General features: G+C 45.3%; 1 protein-coding gene across 10 annotated transcripts in view; it reads left to right on the top strand.

Moving 5' to 3' along the window:
- The window catches only part of MYT1L (myelin transcription factor 1 like), a 526,890-nt gene that overhangs the window by 390,725 nt on the left and 118,104 nt on the right, over positions 1–18,061 (top strand). For 6 of the 10 annotated variants that reach the window (XM_025354739.1, XM_025354742.1, XM_025354745.1 and 3 more), the window contains exons 10-13: positions 4,714–5,685; positions 10,531–10,665; positions 15,731–15,821; positions 17,701–17,808. In XM_025354739.1, the coding sequence (XP_025210524.1) occupies positions 4,714–5,685; positions 10,531–10,665; positions 15,731–15,821; positions 17,701–17,808 (1,306 nt within the window). Of the gene's footprint in view, positions 1–4,713; positions 5,692–10,530; positions 10,666–15,730; positions 15,822–17,700; positions 17,809–18,061 lie in introns of all 10 variants that reach the window. The other 4 variants (XM_025354744.1, XM_025354736.1, XM_025354737.1 and 1 more) reach the window with 1 other exon arrangement.

The raw sequence follows: 18,061 nt of genomic DNA, 5'->3' as shown, positions 1-18,061 counted from the left end.
CCTGGGCAACAGACCCAGACCCTGTCTCAAACAAACAGAAATATATAGATGGTTTATGTGGCTTTTTTCCCTTATCATTGCGATTTCTATTAAAACACCATCATCTTTTCATTAGAATGAATACATTGTCATAGTTCAGTATTTACAAGTCAAGATAATATTTTGATATTGATTTATTTATGTAACAAAACACCACCTCTGTAATGCCATGGAAAGTAATGGTCCTTCATTATTTGAAACTCACTGCAGACCAGGTCTCCTCCGACCCGGGGAAGTCTAGGGTGATTTTCGCTTTGGAGTACAGTCCCCACCTGCAGCTTCTTCTGTGTTTTCTATTCCATTGTACGTTTGCTTGCCTGGGGCCTGTGTCAGTGACCAGAAAGAACAGTAGTTCAATCAGGACTAGATGCTGAAGGAATCAAAAGTTGTGTATCTTAGGGACAGACCACTAAGAAGCCAAGGCGTGTATATAAAGTTATAATCCAGAGTTCTAACTCTACCAGACCTTAGTGAGGACCGTGGAGGATACATGGTCCGCAGCAACCACATTTCTTTTGTTTACGAAGATGTTTTCATTTTCTAATTGTAACTATGGAGCATAAATTGTTTATAACAACCTGACTCAAAAGAGAGAAAATTCAGCCCTAAAACGTTTCATACAGCTCGCTCCCAGGGGAGTTGAGGTCTCACGTGTAACACAACACAAGTTGGGTTTGTAGAATAATTGGCTGATAGGAAGGTAGACGGGCCCATGAGATCAGCCACTAAATGGCTTCTGTTTTCTGGGCTCAGCTTTTTCACCTGGAAGAGTTGGGCCAGCTCTTCTCTGATTTCCAAACCAGTGCGGTAACTCTGTGTGGGCAGCCCCGGGCTGGCCCTCGCTGATGGGAGGCTCCTGCTCAGAGTCCGTTGCTGTGCGGCTTTGCTGAATGACAGATTTAAAATAGAAAACCACAAAAAAGGGAGCTGAGAATGCTTTGCTCTTCTCTTTAAATCTCCATCTAAATACGTGCTTTTACTTAGAACATAAACTTGTCCTTTAAAATAATTTCCTGATAAAGGGCTCTTTTATCACACATACATTCTCCCTATTTGGTAGAGCGATAGTCACTACATAGAAACTAGTAAAATGGAGGCCGGTAGCAGTGGCTCCTGCCTATAATCACAGCACTTTGGAAGGCCGAGGCGGGAGGATCGCTTGAGGTCAGAAGTTCAAGACCAGCCTGGCCAACATGGCGAAACCTTCTCTCTACATGGTGGTGTGCACCTGTAATCTCAGCTACTCAGCAGGCTGAAGCATGAGAATTGCTTGAACCCGGGAGGCAAAGGTGGCAGTGAGTTCAGATCACACCACTGCACTCTAGCCTGCATGACAGAGTGAGACTCCATCTCAAAAAAAAAAAAAAAAAAAACCTAGTAAAATGGCCTCCTGATTTTTGAGGTTGGAATGTTCATTTTGTGGATTATTTGCATCATGTTTTCAACCCCAGATTGGCACAGAAAATTCTGATCTAGTTCCCATAGCCCATCCCATCATGTGACTAATTTCATTATTAGCCTCAGAAAAGCATACCTGAAAGGGAGTGTGCACAACCAGGGAGGGAATCCCAAAAGCTCATTGTGAACGACTTTGAATTCCAGATGAGGCTGATGCCCAGCAGGGATTCAGAGCTTGCCTGTTGATGATTGACTGGCTGTTCCCCTCCACGAGCCCACATAATTAGGAGTTGACTTCATTTCACATATGTTTTAAAAGAGTTAAAGACCGGTAGCTTGAGAAGTTCCATTCACCTGCCAGGCTTTGAGGCTGCCCATGCCATCTTCACCCGCCATCCCCACATTTGCTGCTGTTGGGAGAGGCTCAGATGACACTGAGCAGGAGGATGAAGAAGGGGTGAAGAAGGGGGGAAGCACACGACAGTCTCTGTGCTCAGATGCCAATACACTTTCCACTGCCTTTTCCAGATTTCTTCTACCAACGGGCTGCTCTCCCCAGGAGTCGGCTCTGGGGCCAATGGTAAGAGAGCAAACTGCGGTCTTTAGGAGGCATATCCTGTGGCATGGTTGTTGTAGGAGATCTGACGAAGGGCCAGGAAGTTTTGCGATCCCCACTGAGCAGATTAAGGCCTGGAGACTTGGGTCCTCAGCATCACACAAGTCATGATGAGCACCAGGCTGTAGAACTTCTAACTCCGTATCAGTCTGGTATGAGGACGGACCGTGCCCTCAGTGTGCTTTGTGATTAGAGTATAAAGCTGGAGATGCATTGGAGGTGGTCTGCATTCTGCTGGCCTCCAGACAGTTCAGGGACTTTCTCCTCGGCTGCTCTCAGCTTCACACATCAGCACGGCTAAGACCCTGCGTGAAGAGGCTTGTCCATATTTGTTTTAATTTTGTTGGGGGAAGGTAACTTATGAATTGAGTGGAGAAACAGATAAGTGTCTGATTATCAAAAAGGTGAGATGTGCTTCTTAACTATGTGCTGCTGAAGGGAGAATGTCGAGGGAAACAAATTGACGCTAATCCTGAGATTTGGAATGTGGAGAATGACCAGTCTTGTACATAACACATTTGTAGGAAGGTGAGGAAGTTCATAAGATGCGAACCAGGACCCGTTCCACCTGTAGGCTTTCTGTGGCTTTAGAAGCAGCAAAGAGGATTAGACAGGCTGTTTCTTTTCTTGTTCACCACTTTCAAGGTCTTGCTTCTTTTCCAAATTCTTCAAGACCACACAATGAGTTCCATAAAGGAAACGTAGGAGATCATCATGAAAATAGTGTCTTGCTTGACTGTGGTATCTTCTTTGACTCAACTTTCAAAATGCTCCAACATGTGGCCTGTGCTTTTTTGTTTTCAAATCATAGCTTAGCTTTCCTCTCATGGCTGGGTCTTCATAGACACAGTGATTCTGGCTGTTAAAACGTAGCTATTGTGCAGGGTAACTCAGCTTGTTATTCTGGGGAAACGTCTCTAATCACAGCCCATGAATATAACAAAGTGCATAAATTGAGAGGAGAATATGACTTTATATTTCCAAATATTCATTAAAACAGGATCGACTTCAAGTCCTAAAAGCTTAAACACTAGGCTATAGCAAGGGGTACGTTGGAGATTAATACTCCCACAGTGTTTCTGATTACTTTCACTAGTTCGATTTTCTCTCTTTTTGCTGCTCTTGGGGAATACTTTTATCCTTATAATAAAGAAGATGACTTATAGGAATTATCCAGAAGAAGGGCAATATTTGTTTCACACAATTAGTGATTCTCTATGTCTAATAAAAGGTAAATTTGATTTGCTGAAGTTTAGAAAGGTGTGTCAGATCTTAAATATTTGTTCCTTCAGCAGGGATAACAAAGATACTGTTTTCTGTTATTCACATATTGAACTCCAAGTCTTTTTTCACTAACAAAAGCCTTTTCTGCATAAAACCCGTAGAGAAAGCACCAGAGCCCCCCATCTCAGCTTTTAGTGAACTGGTATTTTGCAGAGGTCAATATACTTCATTTCTTTAAATCATTATAAACTTTAGGCATTCTTCTTACTCTGGATGTTTTATCACAAAACCGAAGAACAGATGGGAAAATGGCATGCGGTTAACCACATCTAATCTAAGGGTACAGATGCATTTAGGAACCCTTTGATTATTACTCATATTTTGCAATGTACATAGGAGCAGTGACCTAGCATGGTGATTAGAGGGGCAAATCCCAGATACTCTTTGAGTGTGAAACAGAATACGTTTGAGATAAAACATAAGGGTTTTATGTAATTTTTAACATGGTCTTTTTTAAAGAGTTTTTCCAAATACTTTTTTGAGATGAAGCATGACACTTACTCACACATTATACCCGCTCACCAAGCTTTTCCTGAGGTTGTGAGATGGAGGAATGTGCCAGCTCTGCCTGTGTGGTCAAACACTGTGCAGTGGTTGTACCAACTCACCTCAACCCCGCCTTTTACAGGCCTTTGGCTGCTGCACGCTTTCTCTCTCTCTCACTTTCAAACCTGTGGAGACACAGTCAGAGGAATCAGGTTTACTTTCTAAACTTTTACTATGGAATTTCTATTGCTTCACTGTGTATCATGATAAATTGTCTGGAAGGTATTGGATTCAAAAGAACTCTTAATTCAGCCCCAACGTGTGCTTATGATTCTGAGCTCCCAATGCAGCCGGCACCCCTGCCTGACTTCTCAGGAACCTGAGGCTGTCCTCTGTGTTGCCTACACGCCACTGTGAAAATAGACCATTTAAAAGCAATTGCTGCAAACATCTGCTTCAGAATTGGCAACAAGTAAAGTTCATGAACTCTTAGAAAGCCTAGTAATGTGAGGAGCACAGTTAATACACATCTGGCGAGGCTGTAGATAAAGCAAGCCAATGGAGAAAATAAGTCATTCTTAAAATGTATGAAAAATACAGAATTAATATTTTAAAATCATGTTTGCCACACTGACTGGTTTATCTTAAGATCCATTAAAGAAATTAATAATTCACAACAAGTATTTTAAATGGCCTTCTGCTTTTTAGCAACATCCGTTTCCTTTATGTCAACTTTTTCAACCCAGCCGCAAATGGGACTTACGGTTCTATGAGATGATAGACGGTTTGACTTGCAGGTAACGTGCTATCCATGCTGTTGCAACTAAGCTTCCAGTTCTAGCCACTTTTTCCTTTTCTTTTCTTTTTTGTCTTTTTTATTTTCTTTGCAGAAGACCATCAAATGAATTGTCACAATACTCGAATAATGCAAGACACAGAAAAAGATGATAACAATAATGACGAATATGACAATTACGATGAACTGGTGGCCAAGTCGTTGTTAAACCTCGGCAAAATCGCCGAGGACGCAGCCTACCGGGCCAGGACTGAATCCGAAATGAACAGCAATACCTCCAATAGTCTGGAAGACGATAGTGACAAAAACGAAAACCTGGGTCGGAAAAGTGAGTTGAGTTTAGACTTAGACAGTGACGTTGTGAGAGAAACAGTGGACTCCCTTAAATTATTAGCCCAAGGACACGGTGTTGTGCTCTCAGATAACATGAATGACAGAAGTTATGCAGACAGCATGTCGCAGCAAGATAGCAGAAATATGAATTACGTCATGTTGGGGAAGCCCATGAACAATGGACTCATGGAAAAGATGGTGGAGGAGAGCGATGAGGAGGTGTGTCTGAGCAGTCTGGAGTGTCTGAGGAATCAGTGCTTCGACCTGGCCAGGAAGCTCAGCGAGACCAACCCGCAGGAGAGGAACCCGCAGCAGAACGTGAACATCCGTCAGCACGTCCGGCCAGAAGAGGACTTCCCAGGAAGGACGCCGGACAGAAACTACTCGGACATGCTGAACCTCATGCGGCTGGAGGAGCAGTTGAGCCCTCGGTCGAGAGTGTTTGCCAGCTGTGCGAAGGAGGACGGGTGTCACGAGCGGGACGACGATACCACCTCCGTGAATTCGGACAGGTCTGAAGAGGTGTTCGACATGACCAAGGGGAACCTGACCCTGCTGGAGAAAGCCATTGCTTTAGAAACGGAAAGAGCAAAGGCCATGAGGGAGAAGATGGCCATGGAAGCCGGGAGGAGGGACAATATGAGGTCATACGAGGACCAGTCTCCGAGACAACTTCCCGGGGAGGACAGAAAGCCTAAATCCAGTGACAGCCATGTCAAAAAGCCATACTATGGTAAAGGTAATATTTCTACCTAACGTAAGTTGCCTCATGAAAACATGAGCTAGGGTAAAGGATGTTGGTGGTAGTCTCCAGTTAAAGTATGACTCACACTGAATTATGTCTCTACTGCACATTCTTAGAGTTGATTCCAGAAGGATATTTTGTGATTACGTTTCTGACAAGCAAATAAAATATTTGTCTGAGAAATACATAAAGCAGCTCAACGTCATATTATTAGAGCAGATGAACAGTAGGATATTTCAGTGGGAAATGCATTCCTGGGAAGACAGGGTTAAAGCACAGACACATCACGTGATAGAAAATATTAGGGTAAGCCTGTGCTGTTATAAATGAACCACAATCTATGTTGAGTGGCAAGGGTTTATGTAACAATTAGTCAATCCGAGATAAAGCACATATTTTATAAATTGGATTGGGTAGGTGGCATCATGATTTATAAAATTATCATCAGGTGACAGTTATTGATGAAACTGCCCTCATAGAAAACACCCCTGATAGAAATTGAACAGTAACCGAATGACCAATAACGTAAGATAAGGGCAGTGACTACACATTAATTATCTTAAGATAGTAAGGTAATGGAAACCATTTGCTATGCAAGGCATGGTGTGGCCTCAGCTAAGATCAATAGCAATTTCTTTAGGATATTCATTCCCCCCTCACTGATTCCATTCCGTTGTGGAAACAGTTAAACGGCGCTTTTCTCAAATATTAGTTTATTATAAAACACTCAAAAACTATCCAATATGATAGTTTGAGCTGAGTTTTCTTTTATGAAATATGTGGGCACATGTTTGCATATGTCAATGTATTTGGCTATCTTTACATATATATGTATACTATATGTATGTAAGTAGATCGTATATATATGTATCTCCAACCTGAATGATCGTCTTCATGTTTATAAAGAAGACGGTGTCCACTTTCAATATGAGGCAGGTTCTAATTCAGCCTCATGCATAACCTCGACTTTGTGGATATCTCCATCACAATATTCTTTTAGAACTCAGTAAGAAGCAATTTAAAACATAAATTTGGCAGTTCATTAAATCCTTCTATGTTAGTACCCCAAAGATCCTTTTCTGTTTTTTACTACATTCTATTCATGACAAATCCTGAGTTTCCTCACTGCGAACCCAGTAGTGAAGCTCAGGAATTTACTTGAAAATCAGTTGCTGTATAAACTTCAAACAATCAGAAAAACTGCACTTTTTCCCACTGTGGCACGGACGTGTATTCTCCTCTCAATGTGTGCACCTACCTTAAGCGGCAGGCTGGACATCACTACAGCCAAATGCAAACTGTAGAGGTACCTTAGCCAGAGGCTCAGGAGCTCTCAGCAGGTGCCTGGGCACAGACAGCATTTCAGTCGCAAGGTGAAGCTTTGCCCGTTGCAGTGTTGTTATGTAGAGAAGGGGTTGTTTTTTAGAGGAAAGAGAATCAGTAGATTCTCTAGTTCAGCAGGGCTTCAGGCCTGATTTGGGCATTTTAAAGACTATGGAACACAGCATCTATGTTTAAAATTACAGTGCTATCATTGTTAACAAGATGGGCTGAAACTATTCGAAATTTTTAGTTGAATTTTTGAGAATCATACAGGAAGGAAACATTTTAATTTTGGGGGAAGAAACAGTGTCTTCTTTTCATGTGATTGCTCAGTTGGACCAATATATTTTAGGCTTACATTTTAGAATCCCGGATCCTAGAGCTGAGGATGGCGTGTTGGCATGGAGTCATGTAGGGTATGCTGTGTAAAGGAGAAGGCTGATTGAGATTTGCAAATTCTATGTTGCGGTGGCTTCTTTGGTTTCTTGGTCTCTTTAAATTCAGCGGCTTTATGCAAATTTTGACTCGCTTTGTTTTGTTGTTGTTTTGTTTTGTTTTGTTTGCAAGAAAATGGAATTCAAACTGCTTGCTTCCTCTGTGTAAATGGGGGTCAGGTGGGAATGAACAGTAAAAACTGAGACATGCTTTTTCCCTGAAGTGAGGAAAGGTTGCAGATTTGGACTTTCCTGCAAGCAGAAGGCCTTGACTCCCATCTCTCCCAGCTGCTCCAGGCCTTCCTCTTTGATCAAAGCTCATTTCCGTATCTGTCAGTGTCTTCCACACTATTCCAAATGTCCTTCAAAGATGTCTGTAGTTATATTCAGAACAAAATACATACAGCCCACAAAGTGGAGCAAAGAGGCTCCCTTAAAAAATAGTGTGGGCGGATCACGAGGTCAGGAGATCGAGACCAGCCTGGCTAATATGGTGAAACCCCATCTCTACTAAAAACACAAAACATCAGCCGGGCGTGGTGGCGGGCGCCTATAATCCCAGCTACTCGGGAGGCTGCGGCAGGAGAATGGCGTGAACCTGGGAGGCGGAGCTTGCAGTGAGCCAAAATTATGCCACTGAACTCCAGCCTGCGGTACAGAGTGAGACTCCATCTCAAAATAAATAAATAAATAAATAAAATAAAAATAAAAATTGTGGTACTATCTCACCAACACAGCCAACAGAGAATTCCTGCAACCACTAGCGTGTCAACAGGCTCTATTTTCAGACACTCTGTTATTTTATTAAATATGGAGAGAACACTTGTATTCTCATTTCTACACAATCTTCTCAAACTGATTTAAATTATCAACGAGCAACATTTCCAAAATCTTGAGCTAATGCAAAAGGCCTGGATCATGGACCTCCTCTGTCTTCTACCCAATCGTCTGCTCCAGCAGAGTGAAGGGAGCAGGCTAAACAGCACCCTTTTTTTTTTTCCTATAAGTTGTTGCAAGGTGTTGGGTTAAAGTGTTGGTTCCTTTGCTTGCTTGGTTATTTTGTGTTTGCTTGTATGTTTGCTTTTGAGATTGCAAGAGAAAAGAAACCAAGGGGAGGTAACGGTGAAGGCCAATAGCATGACCCCACCTCAACCAGGACCTCATGCATCGAGAGGAGACTATACCCTTGTCGTCTTCCAAAACCTGAAATGCTTTGGAGCCACAATGTTTTCATGCAAATCCCTACTTAATTTCACAGCACTTTTGAAATCTGGGAAGTCATATATTTTGTTAGGTAGTCGTAAGTGTCGTGATAAAATAGGATCACTTAAGGATGAATAATAGATAACACACCTTACACTTTTTTGCACCGGCCACTAGCCATTTACATCTAGTTCAAAATCTCTTATCTCTAGTTTATGATTGTCAGTATTTCTTTTGAAACTGTTACTGTGCACTTACTACTTTATATTTGGAGTGATTTGTATTTACAGTAATTTATACCAACGTTATGATGAAATTACTGAAAAGGCAGTAAGGTGCCAGCCTTTTGTTTGCAGGTGTAAGAGAAGTTCCAGTAATGTAATTAGAAACTGAAGCCACAACCACGTAATTTTAGATTTGTTCTCAAAGTTCTTCTTGAAATAATGGTAGGAAAGTAGCTGATGATTGTACTAACGGTATTTCCCTCAACACCAGAACTGACTTAAGAGTTTCCAGCACAGGAGAGGCACATTATGCAGAATACGATGTTAGCTAAAAAAGAAAAGGGGAGTGTTTTTATATGAACATGATGGCATTTGTCTACTCCTGCTAGTCCTTTGTCTATTTCAAGTTCACCCGAATGAATGAAAAGTCCGTAAAAGTTCAAAAAATTCTAAATCCAGCTTTTTATTGATATAAAGTGAATCCTTAACCAAAAGTAAAACGTGTACTTTCTAGCAATCATGATTGGCTTGATTCATGGAATATCAAAAAGAACTAATCCCTAAAGAAAATTTAACTATGGCATTTCTGGACTAATAATGATCACTATCCGTTGGTGATCTGAGCAACTGGTTTTCAAAAACTGGCTAAAAGTACAGTGTCTCACACACTTAGATTTACTGTTTAGTCTGAGCTTTACTTTAGAAATATCTTCTGAAGTTATTATATTGCATATTTATGAACTGTAGTCAATTCCGGATATAGAAATAATTTTGTGAGCAGTATCATTACATTTCTGGCCTCTAGTATTGAATTTATCTTTTAACCAAAGCTCTGCCCTAATTTGCCCTTGACTGGTACTTGCAGAGAAGCCGACAGGGCTGTAGAAACCCATTACTTCTTAATTTTGTGTATGCATGCACGGCATTCTACGAGCCTTCCTCTGGTTCCAAGTACAGATGAAGAAATCAAAACAAAAGGCTGCTCCCGTGGCTTCTGAAACATGTTGGTTACCCGTCACCTCTGTCAGGTGGGCTTTCCACCGTTTTGGTCATTTGCTTGCAGTGCCTTCTGAGAGTTCAGTTTATTGTCCGAAAAGCGCCGAATTGGTGTGCTACGAAACGGTGTCACCTGACCTCCGGAGAGCAAATTTCAATGCCAGTAAAATCCTGCAGCTTCTAGTGTATGCGATCAGAGCACTCAATAAGAAAGAAATTCAGCTACAGAGGTTTTGAACGGAATGACACTCTCTGGTTGAATTTCACGGAAAATTGCTGAATGATGATGGCACAGAATTTCGTTCTCTAAGAAGGTCACTGTCTCATCACGATTTACGTTGATTCCTTTGAGCAACACAGCTTATCATGTAACACACGGGAAAATAATGAATCAGGGTTAAGGTGAGGGGTAGGTTTTTCTTTTCTTTAGAATAAAAATTAAAATACTTTATGATTCATGGTTATACTGTGTGAGGTTGAAAAAAGTCACCCAAAACCAAAGAACTATCTAAGCAAAAGTCTGATGTCACAGCCTGTCCCCATGACACCTGCTTTATTTCTTTCTTTAGCAAGGTTCCTTCAGATTGTGAAATAATCACATTTGTCTTTGATTGGTAAACATTTATTCTCTTGGCACCTGTTGTCGCTTTTAGATCCCTCAAGAACAGAAAAGAAAGAGAGCAAGTGTCCAACCCCCGGGTGTGATGGAACCGGCCACGTAACTGGGCTGTACCCACATCACCGCAGCCTGTCCGGATGCCCGCACAAAGATAGGGTCCCTCCAGAAAGTAAGTCCACATCTCACTGCTACCCTTGGGGGTGCAAACACCCATGACTCTGTCTCTGTCATCCCTCTTACCTGACGTCATCTCCATCGTACGGCTCGGTGCGACCTGACTTAACTAGGCCCCTACTTAACTTGATGGGCAACTGATCCAGGATTCGTGGGTGTGCCAATGGCACAGCCCCAGGAGAGTGGTGCACCATGAAGCCCACCTCCCCTAACAGAGCTCCTGCACAGGCCTGGGTTCTAGTCCCGAGTTCAGCTCTGACCTGCTCTGGGACCCTGGCAGGTGGCTTCCAGGCATCTTTTCTCATAATTACAGAATTGAATCTGATGGTCTCTAAGACGTCCCTTCCAGTATGAAACTGCCAGGAATCCCAGAGGAGAGAGGCCTTGAGACAGACATTTCTTGCCCAAATATCTGGATTTCTGTACATCATCCAAATGCATATTTAGATCTGAAGTTTTATTGCATTTCACCTGTAAAGTCTGTCTCATGTCATAGTTGTCTCGACATTTCAACACTATAGGTTCTTCAATAAGGAAGGAGGTTGAAATCAGATGGGTTTTGATCTTAAGCATTCTTTTTAATTAGGTTTTGATCATGTGGGATAAATCCATGAATATAGCTAAATTTTTTTAGAATTGAAATGACATACATCTTTTTTTGTTTATCCTTTCAGCACGTAAAGTATGCCAATAAATTAAATACTGCAGCTGGAATTGATGGTTCAGGGAAAGGCACATTCTCAGGAATTAGCATATGAGTTTAAGGTTCTGGTTTTGAGTCTGTGGCATGGGAAGAGTTTCCCTTACTGTCTAAGACAAGTTTCTAGTGGGGAACATGTCATAACATGGCTTGAGAGATGACAAGATGACCAGTTAATTACTTCAAGGCCCTCTTGAGGACTGTCCCATTAAAACGGGTAACTTTGAGATACTTGAGAGCAAAACCTGTCAGCACAAAGAAACGTTCTCAGGAGCATTTGGGACTTAGGAAGTTTTTGCTGAACGTTTTCCAGTGAAAGATCTTTTGATGCGATTATGGCTCCAGGTTTTCAAATGGCTCCTCAAAATAGCAAACCTGTGTTTTTTGTAACCATCTTGTGAACAAGCCTGAAGAGCCGTAAAAATAAACAAATCAGAGCAAGTGGCTCCAATCCCGTGTGTTACATGAGCAGGAAGATAGCATGGTTTGACAACAGCTTCCATGTACCCAGCACACACTTGGTGCCAGGGCGCAACTCGCACACAGCAAACACAAGTTCACCTAGTCCCCAATCAACACTGTAGGGCAACACCCGCCCTTTCATTCGGATGAGGAAGATGAGAGTCAGAGACTCTGGCACCCTCTCTTTCCAGAGGTTAGCCAATACCTGGCAAATTGAGGATGTGCGACATGTTGTTAAACCAATCTGAGCAGGTACTAACTTGCTCAAGTAAGCTCCAGGCTAAGATGTAAATCCGTATCTGTCTGACCTCCAAACCTCTCTGTCTCCTCTGAAACCTGGGTTTGGTGTTCCGGTTTCCATTTGAACACGTGATGTGACATCCAGCACTTTGCAGCTCTCTATACCTCATCTTCCTCATCTGTAAAGTGAGGCAGGAGGACCAAGCTCTAGTGTTTTAAGAAGAAAGAGTTTCTTTATGTGTTTTTGAGACCTACATATTCACCTTCAAGGTAGATTATCAGCTCGTTTTTATGGATGGAAAATTCTTCTGACTCCCTGTTTTCACAGTACAGGCCTAAATGAAGCGGGAGTGTGGAGTGTGGACTGGCAAGGTGCCCATCACGCCGGCTGCAGGTGCCTCCCAGGGCCGGATCGCTCTTGGAGGCAGGGAGCCTCAGCTCTGCCACGGGCCACACAGGTGCACGCCAGACAATACAGAGGAGGCTTCTCAGCCTTTGCTCCTGTGCAATTCTTCATATCACCACAAGCATTTACTAAAATGATTAGAGAATTCCATCCATAGAAGGCTTTTAATTTAATTTTATTTTTTTTTCTGGGCTAGTTTCCCCTAATCATCATTTCTGTCCAACTAAATTCCATAAAGAAACCAGCAGCACACTGTGTCAGGACCACCGAGGACACGCCATTGCCCGAGATACCGTACTGGCCCACAGAGAGCTCCCCGCCCGGCTGAGAGAAGGGCATGGGCACGAGGCTGGGGCTCTGCATGATGCCGGGGCTCTGCACAGTGGGGACTCCACAGCATGGTCTAGGCAGGAGGGAGAAGCACTCCCAGAGTCCCCAAGGCTGCCCTGAGGTGATGCTCCAGCCGTCCTGTGTGAGAGGTGAGGAACCCACAGCATTTTCTAAAGGCTGTTGTAAAAGTCCACACAAGAGATCAGGGCATGGAGAAGACAGTGGTAGTAGGAATAAAAATGCTGGGGCAGATTCACAAAACATCTGGAGATAGGCGGGCAGGCTGTGGAGGACAGCACACGTGAGGACTAAGAGAAGAGGGGAGACCGAGAGGAAGCCAAGGATTGGTGAACTTAAGGACGCCAGGGCCGATAATCCGTACAGAGAGCTGAGCAGCAGGGCCACATTTGGTGGAGAAACTGGGACTTGTATTCTTCCCACTTGAGTTGGAGGAACTGCATCATATTCCATAGGGTTTGGGGAGGTGGCTCTGGAGGCCTGGGGAGGTCAGGTGCAGAGGTGGCTACCTGGATACCGTCCTTGGAGCAGCATTCATGGAAACTGAGAATGGAATTGCTTAGGGAGGAGGCATAAGGCGGGAATGAAGGAGGGCCCATAAATGGGAAGTTTGGCCATGAATGTGTGGTAAGATGAAGCAGGGCAGGTGGAGGAAAATCAGAAACAGAAAACCAGGAGAGGAAGGTGTTTCTAATAAAGCCCCGTGTAGGAAGGCAACACCCGGGGTGCCACCGAGGTCCAAGAGGAAGAACTAGGGGGGTCACAGGGTTTTTTTGTTTTTGTTTTTGTTTTTTGTTTTTGTGTGTGTGTGTTTTAGACGGAGTCTCACTCTGTCACCCAGGCTAGAGTACAATGGCGCAATCTCAGCTTACTGCACCCTCCGCCTCCAGGGTTCAAGTGATTCTCCTGCCTCAGCCTCCTGAGTAGCAGGGATTACAGGCGCATGCCAACATGGCTGGCTAATTTTTGCATTTTTAGTAGAGACGGGGTTCCACCACATTGGTCAGGCTGGTCTCGAACTCCTGACCTCGTGATCCACCCGCCTCAGCCTCCCTCAGTGCTGGGATTACAGGCGTGAGCCACTGTGCCCAGCAGGGTTTCTTGAGTAAAAGCCTCTTGTTGACCCCAAGAGACGGATGTGAGAAGAGGAGAGAGGGATAGGAGCTGCACATGCTGCAGAAGTTTGAGAAATGTGATTGAGATGGATGAAGTAGCAGCAGAGTGTGGACCAAGGATGGCAAGCACAGTCCACCTCAGGACGATTCAGGGACGAGGCTGGGAGTGTGCATCCCCACGCAGCAGGAGACAGGGGTAAGGTCCATTTGCCATCAGGACCTCAGGTCAGAGTGACCCATGTGCGCCATCCCCAGGGAAAACTGTGTGTGAAAAGTTTACCATAAAAGGAAAGTGCAGGTGCACGTCAGAGAAAAGCTGTGTGAAGGAAAGCATTTGTGTGCTGTTGTCGCATGGTGGTGGACAAATGGTAAAGAAGAAGGAATGAATGAAGTAGGTAGATGGATGTCCTGCAGGAAGGAGGACCGCACACATGCTTCCTGGAGAGGCCTCCCTGAAAGGGAGGAGCAGCACTTCTTCCTCTGGGATAGGTGAGGAAGAGGGCAGGGAACTGTGCTGGGATTCTCTCAGAAAGGAGCCCCCTGTGACCCCCTCCAGCCAGGTCCCAGCACAAGATGAGCCAAAGGTGGACTCACTTTGATCATTCATTTTTCTGACGGCACTTACTAGGCACCTACCACATCCAGGACAAGCCAGGAGCTGTGGGAGTGATAAAGCTAACACCAAAGCAGAATCTTTGGAAGGGACTGCCCGGCAGGAAGAAGACAGGGTGTGGACTCAGAAAACAGTAACACCATGTGGACGTGGGATTCAGTGCCCAGCAGGCTGCAGGGGAAAGAGAGACGTTGTTCTAGAGAAGGAGGAAAAGTGTAGAAAATACAATTACGTAACTAGGGTAGGCAGATCTGTTTTGAATAGACCTTCCATGTTCACCTGGCCTCAGGTAAACCTTGCTGGCAGGGAAAGCTGCCACCCCATTGCCCTGGAGTTTGGAGACAGCAGGCTCAGAGGAGTAGAGCATCATGCAGACGGGGTCCGTGTGGGGGTCCCTTCGTCCCTGCTAACCTTCCCCCAGAACCCAGAGTAGTGAAGTGTTCACGAAGGACCAGAAAAGAAGGAAGACACAAATAAGTCAGGTCTAACACCACTGCTGGGAAAATTCAAGCAGCTCCCCACAGCCAGCCGGCCAGTAGCACCCTTGCACCACAAGAGGAGTCCGTGCGGCCTCTCCCGCTTGTTAATTTCACAGCGTAAAAACGCAGAACGCGTACCATTCTAGCTCATTCTATTTAAAGAATAATAAAGCACTAGGTTCCTAAAGGAAGCGTGATTATTTAATTCATTTTATTTAAAATTGAGGTTTGTGGTTCTGTATTCATCTACCCACCACACATTCATAATGCTGTGTGTTTCCAAAGCACAGGGGTGTTTTTAAAATCCGCAGCCTCTGTGTTGTTCTATGGCTAATCAACACTCTGTGCTTATGCATGGGTAACGTCTGTGAGGCCCTGGCTCCCCTAACCCGTCAGGAAAGAGTCGGTTCTGTGTTCTCTGAACTCCCAGGCTCCCGGGTCCAGTGCCCCTGCCATGTGAGGCCCTTAGCGTAGGGTCCAGTCAACCTTCTTTCTCTGGCCTTTCGTGTAGGGTCTGTAGGGTCCAGTCAACCTTCTTTCTCCTCCCACGTGTGTTTTCCTGACCATGCCCATCACAAACGTTTGTAGGACTGTCTGTCATGAGCGACCTGGCCTTTGTTAAATGACTGCATTTTCATGTGTCCTGACTGTGCCTCTGTTTTAACGCTGGCTGTTCTCTTTGCCTCTCCCTGTCAAGTCCTTGCCATGCATGAAAGTGTCCTCAAGTGCCCCACTCCGGGCTGCACGGGGCGCGGGCATGTCAACAGCAACAGGAACTCCCACCGAAGGTAAGCCACGCATGCGGCACTGGTGTGGGAGGGAGTGCCGACTGCCCTCCATGCCTCCTTCTTCCCGGGGAGGCGGACTGTGCTCCATACGGTGCTCCCCATGGTGCTCCCCATATACAGGCACCTGCTCCACTTGGTGCTCCCCATAGTGCTCCACTTGGTACTCCCCAACGTGCTCCACTTGGTGCTCCCCATAGTGCTCCCCAAGTGCAGGCACCCACGTGCAGCACTGGTGTGGGAGGGAGCGCCGGCTGCCCTCCATGCCTCCTCCTTCCCGGGGAGGCGGTTTGTGCTCCACACGGTGCTCCCTATGGTGCTCCCCATGGTGCTCCCCAAGTACAGGCACCTCCACATAACGTGCGGGAGTGGCAAGCACTCCACGCCCTTGTGGTGCAAACTGGATGGTTTTAGTTGCCCCACCCACCTTATGGTAGCAGGGTATAGTATCAGGAGTGGAAACCATGACCATTTACAATGGCTGGAAGGAAGGAGGCCAAGCCTTTGCTGTCCTCCAGGGTGAAGACAGGGCTGTCCTAGTGCTCATTGGACAGGACATGGCCTGGAATGCAGCAAGCCTATACAGCATGTAGCTTGGCTTGACTGCCCTTGGAATTCTGCGGAAACCCCAGATCATAAGTACCGACATCTTCAGAAAACCTACAGATGTTTAGCAGGCTGGGTGGGGGTCTGTGGGAGGCTGGGGTGCTGGAGAAATAGACTCTGGACTCCCGCTAACAAATGTACTCGAAATCACTCTTTTGTTTGTGAACGATTTCAGTTCTCTTTTCCTGTTCTGTTCAGACTTGATAAGAACTACTCAGCTGCCCATAATATTCCGTTCTTATCTGATAACTTTTTATTTCCAGAGGCCGAAAAGTGATTCTTTTGAAGTTTGTCTGACAGTCTATGGTTTTATGAGTTCACATAAAATTATATCTAAAAGAAGGAAACTACTATAAGCTTCACTCTAATTTTTGTTTGACTGGTAAACCTGGTTCTTTGTGTTAAATTTACAATGAAACAAATGACCACTGTGCCCTCCAGAGACATTCAGGTGTTTAATCTGCAGAAGCAGGAAATGATCGACAGGTTGGAGAGGTGTGGGCTGTGTGCTGTTCGATGCAGCATCCACAGTGTCAGGGCCTCCATCAAACCTCAGCACGGGCGTGTCTTTGGGGTGTGACATATATATGGGGGGAGCGTCTGTGCATATGAGCAGATATGCATGGAGACATGCACAGAGCAGGCACAGTGATTTCACATAAAGTGAGCCTGCACACAAAAGAGCCCAGCTGCTGTCTCCTCCATCTAGACGAAGCCTGAACTATTTGGCTCCACAAAACATTCTATTGCAGTCCTAGAAATCATTCTGCTTTCCTCTCCACTTTCATTTCCCTGCTTGTGGAGAACACCAAAGGGCTAAAGTCAGACAGGCCCCCCAGAGGCCACAGTCAGTAGCATTTAGGAAATCAGCTTGGAGCTCCATCTTCTGGTAACAGTCAGTTCATTGCCATTCATGGGCTTCAAAACTCCTCCTACCCAAGCTATTAATTCTTCATCTCCAGAAATGGCGAGCTCTCCAGAACAGCTATGTCCTCCCGAATGCATGGAGCTGGGACGCTCTCACTGGGAAGGACTGAGTACACCTCACACAGCACTGCCGCCAGCATTCTCTGCTGGAGACAAGCAGAAAGCATGCACCTAGAAACATGACTGCCTCCCCCTCCCAGTCCACCCATCAGGATTGCCCATGCCAGGCTTGGGAAACCACCCCTCCCCCACAGCTCCACCTGCATCAGGGTCCTGGTATTAAGGGAGGATTGGTGTCCTGTGAAGGCGTCTGAGGCGGGACCATTCAACCCGCTTTCTGTGATTGCAGCCTCTCCGGATGCCCGATCGCTGCAGCAGAGAAACTGGCCAAGGCACAGGAAAAGCACCAGAGCTGTGACGTGTCCAAGTCCAGCCAGGCCTCGGACCGCGTGCTCAGGTACCCAGCAGGAGTGCGCCGTCCGTCCGTGAGCTCTATCCACAGTCCGCTCCACACCTCGGAGCGCTGGGGACACCTGCTCAGGGCATGTCCTTACAGCAGCAGGGACTGGGAGGGGAGGGCGGGGCCGTGCTGAAAGCCGGGGCTGGGACGCCTCACTCCAGGCCAGGCTGTATGAGGGCAAGGGTGTCATTCTCCCCCTGGTGTCTGTGGACTCATTGTGACGACTTACATGAGAGAGTTGGAGGAAATC

This window comes from Theropithecus gelada, chromosome 13, assembly GCF_003255815.1.
Source record: "Theropithecus gelada isolate Dixy chromosome 13, Tgel_1.0, whole genome shotgun sequence".
Lineage (NCBI taxonomy): Eukaryota > Metazoa > Chordata > Mammalia > Primates > Cercopithecidae > Theropithecus > Theropithecus gelada.
Note: the sequence above shows the minus strand (reverse complement) of the source record. Positions and strands in the feature narration are given on the sequence as shown.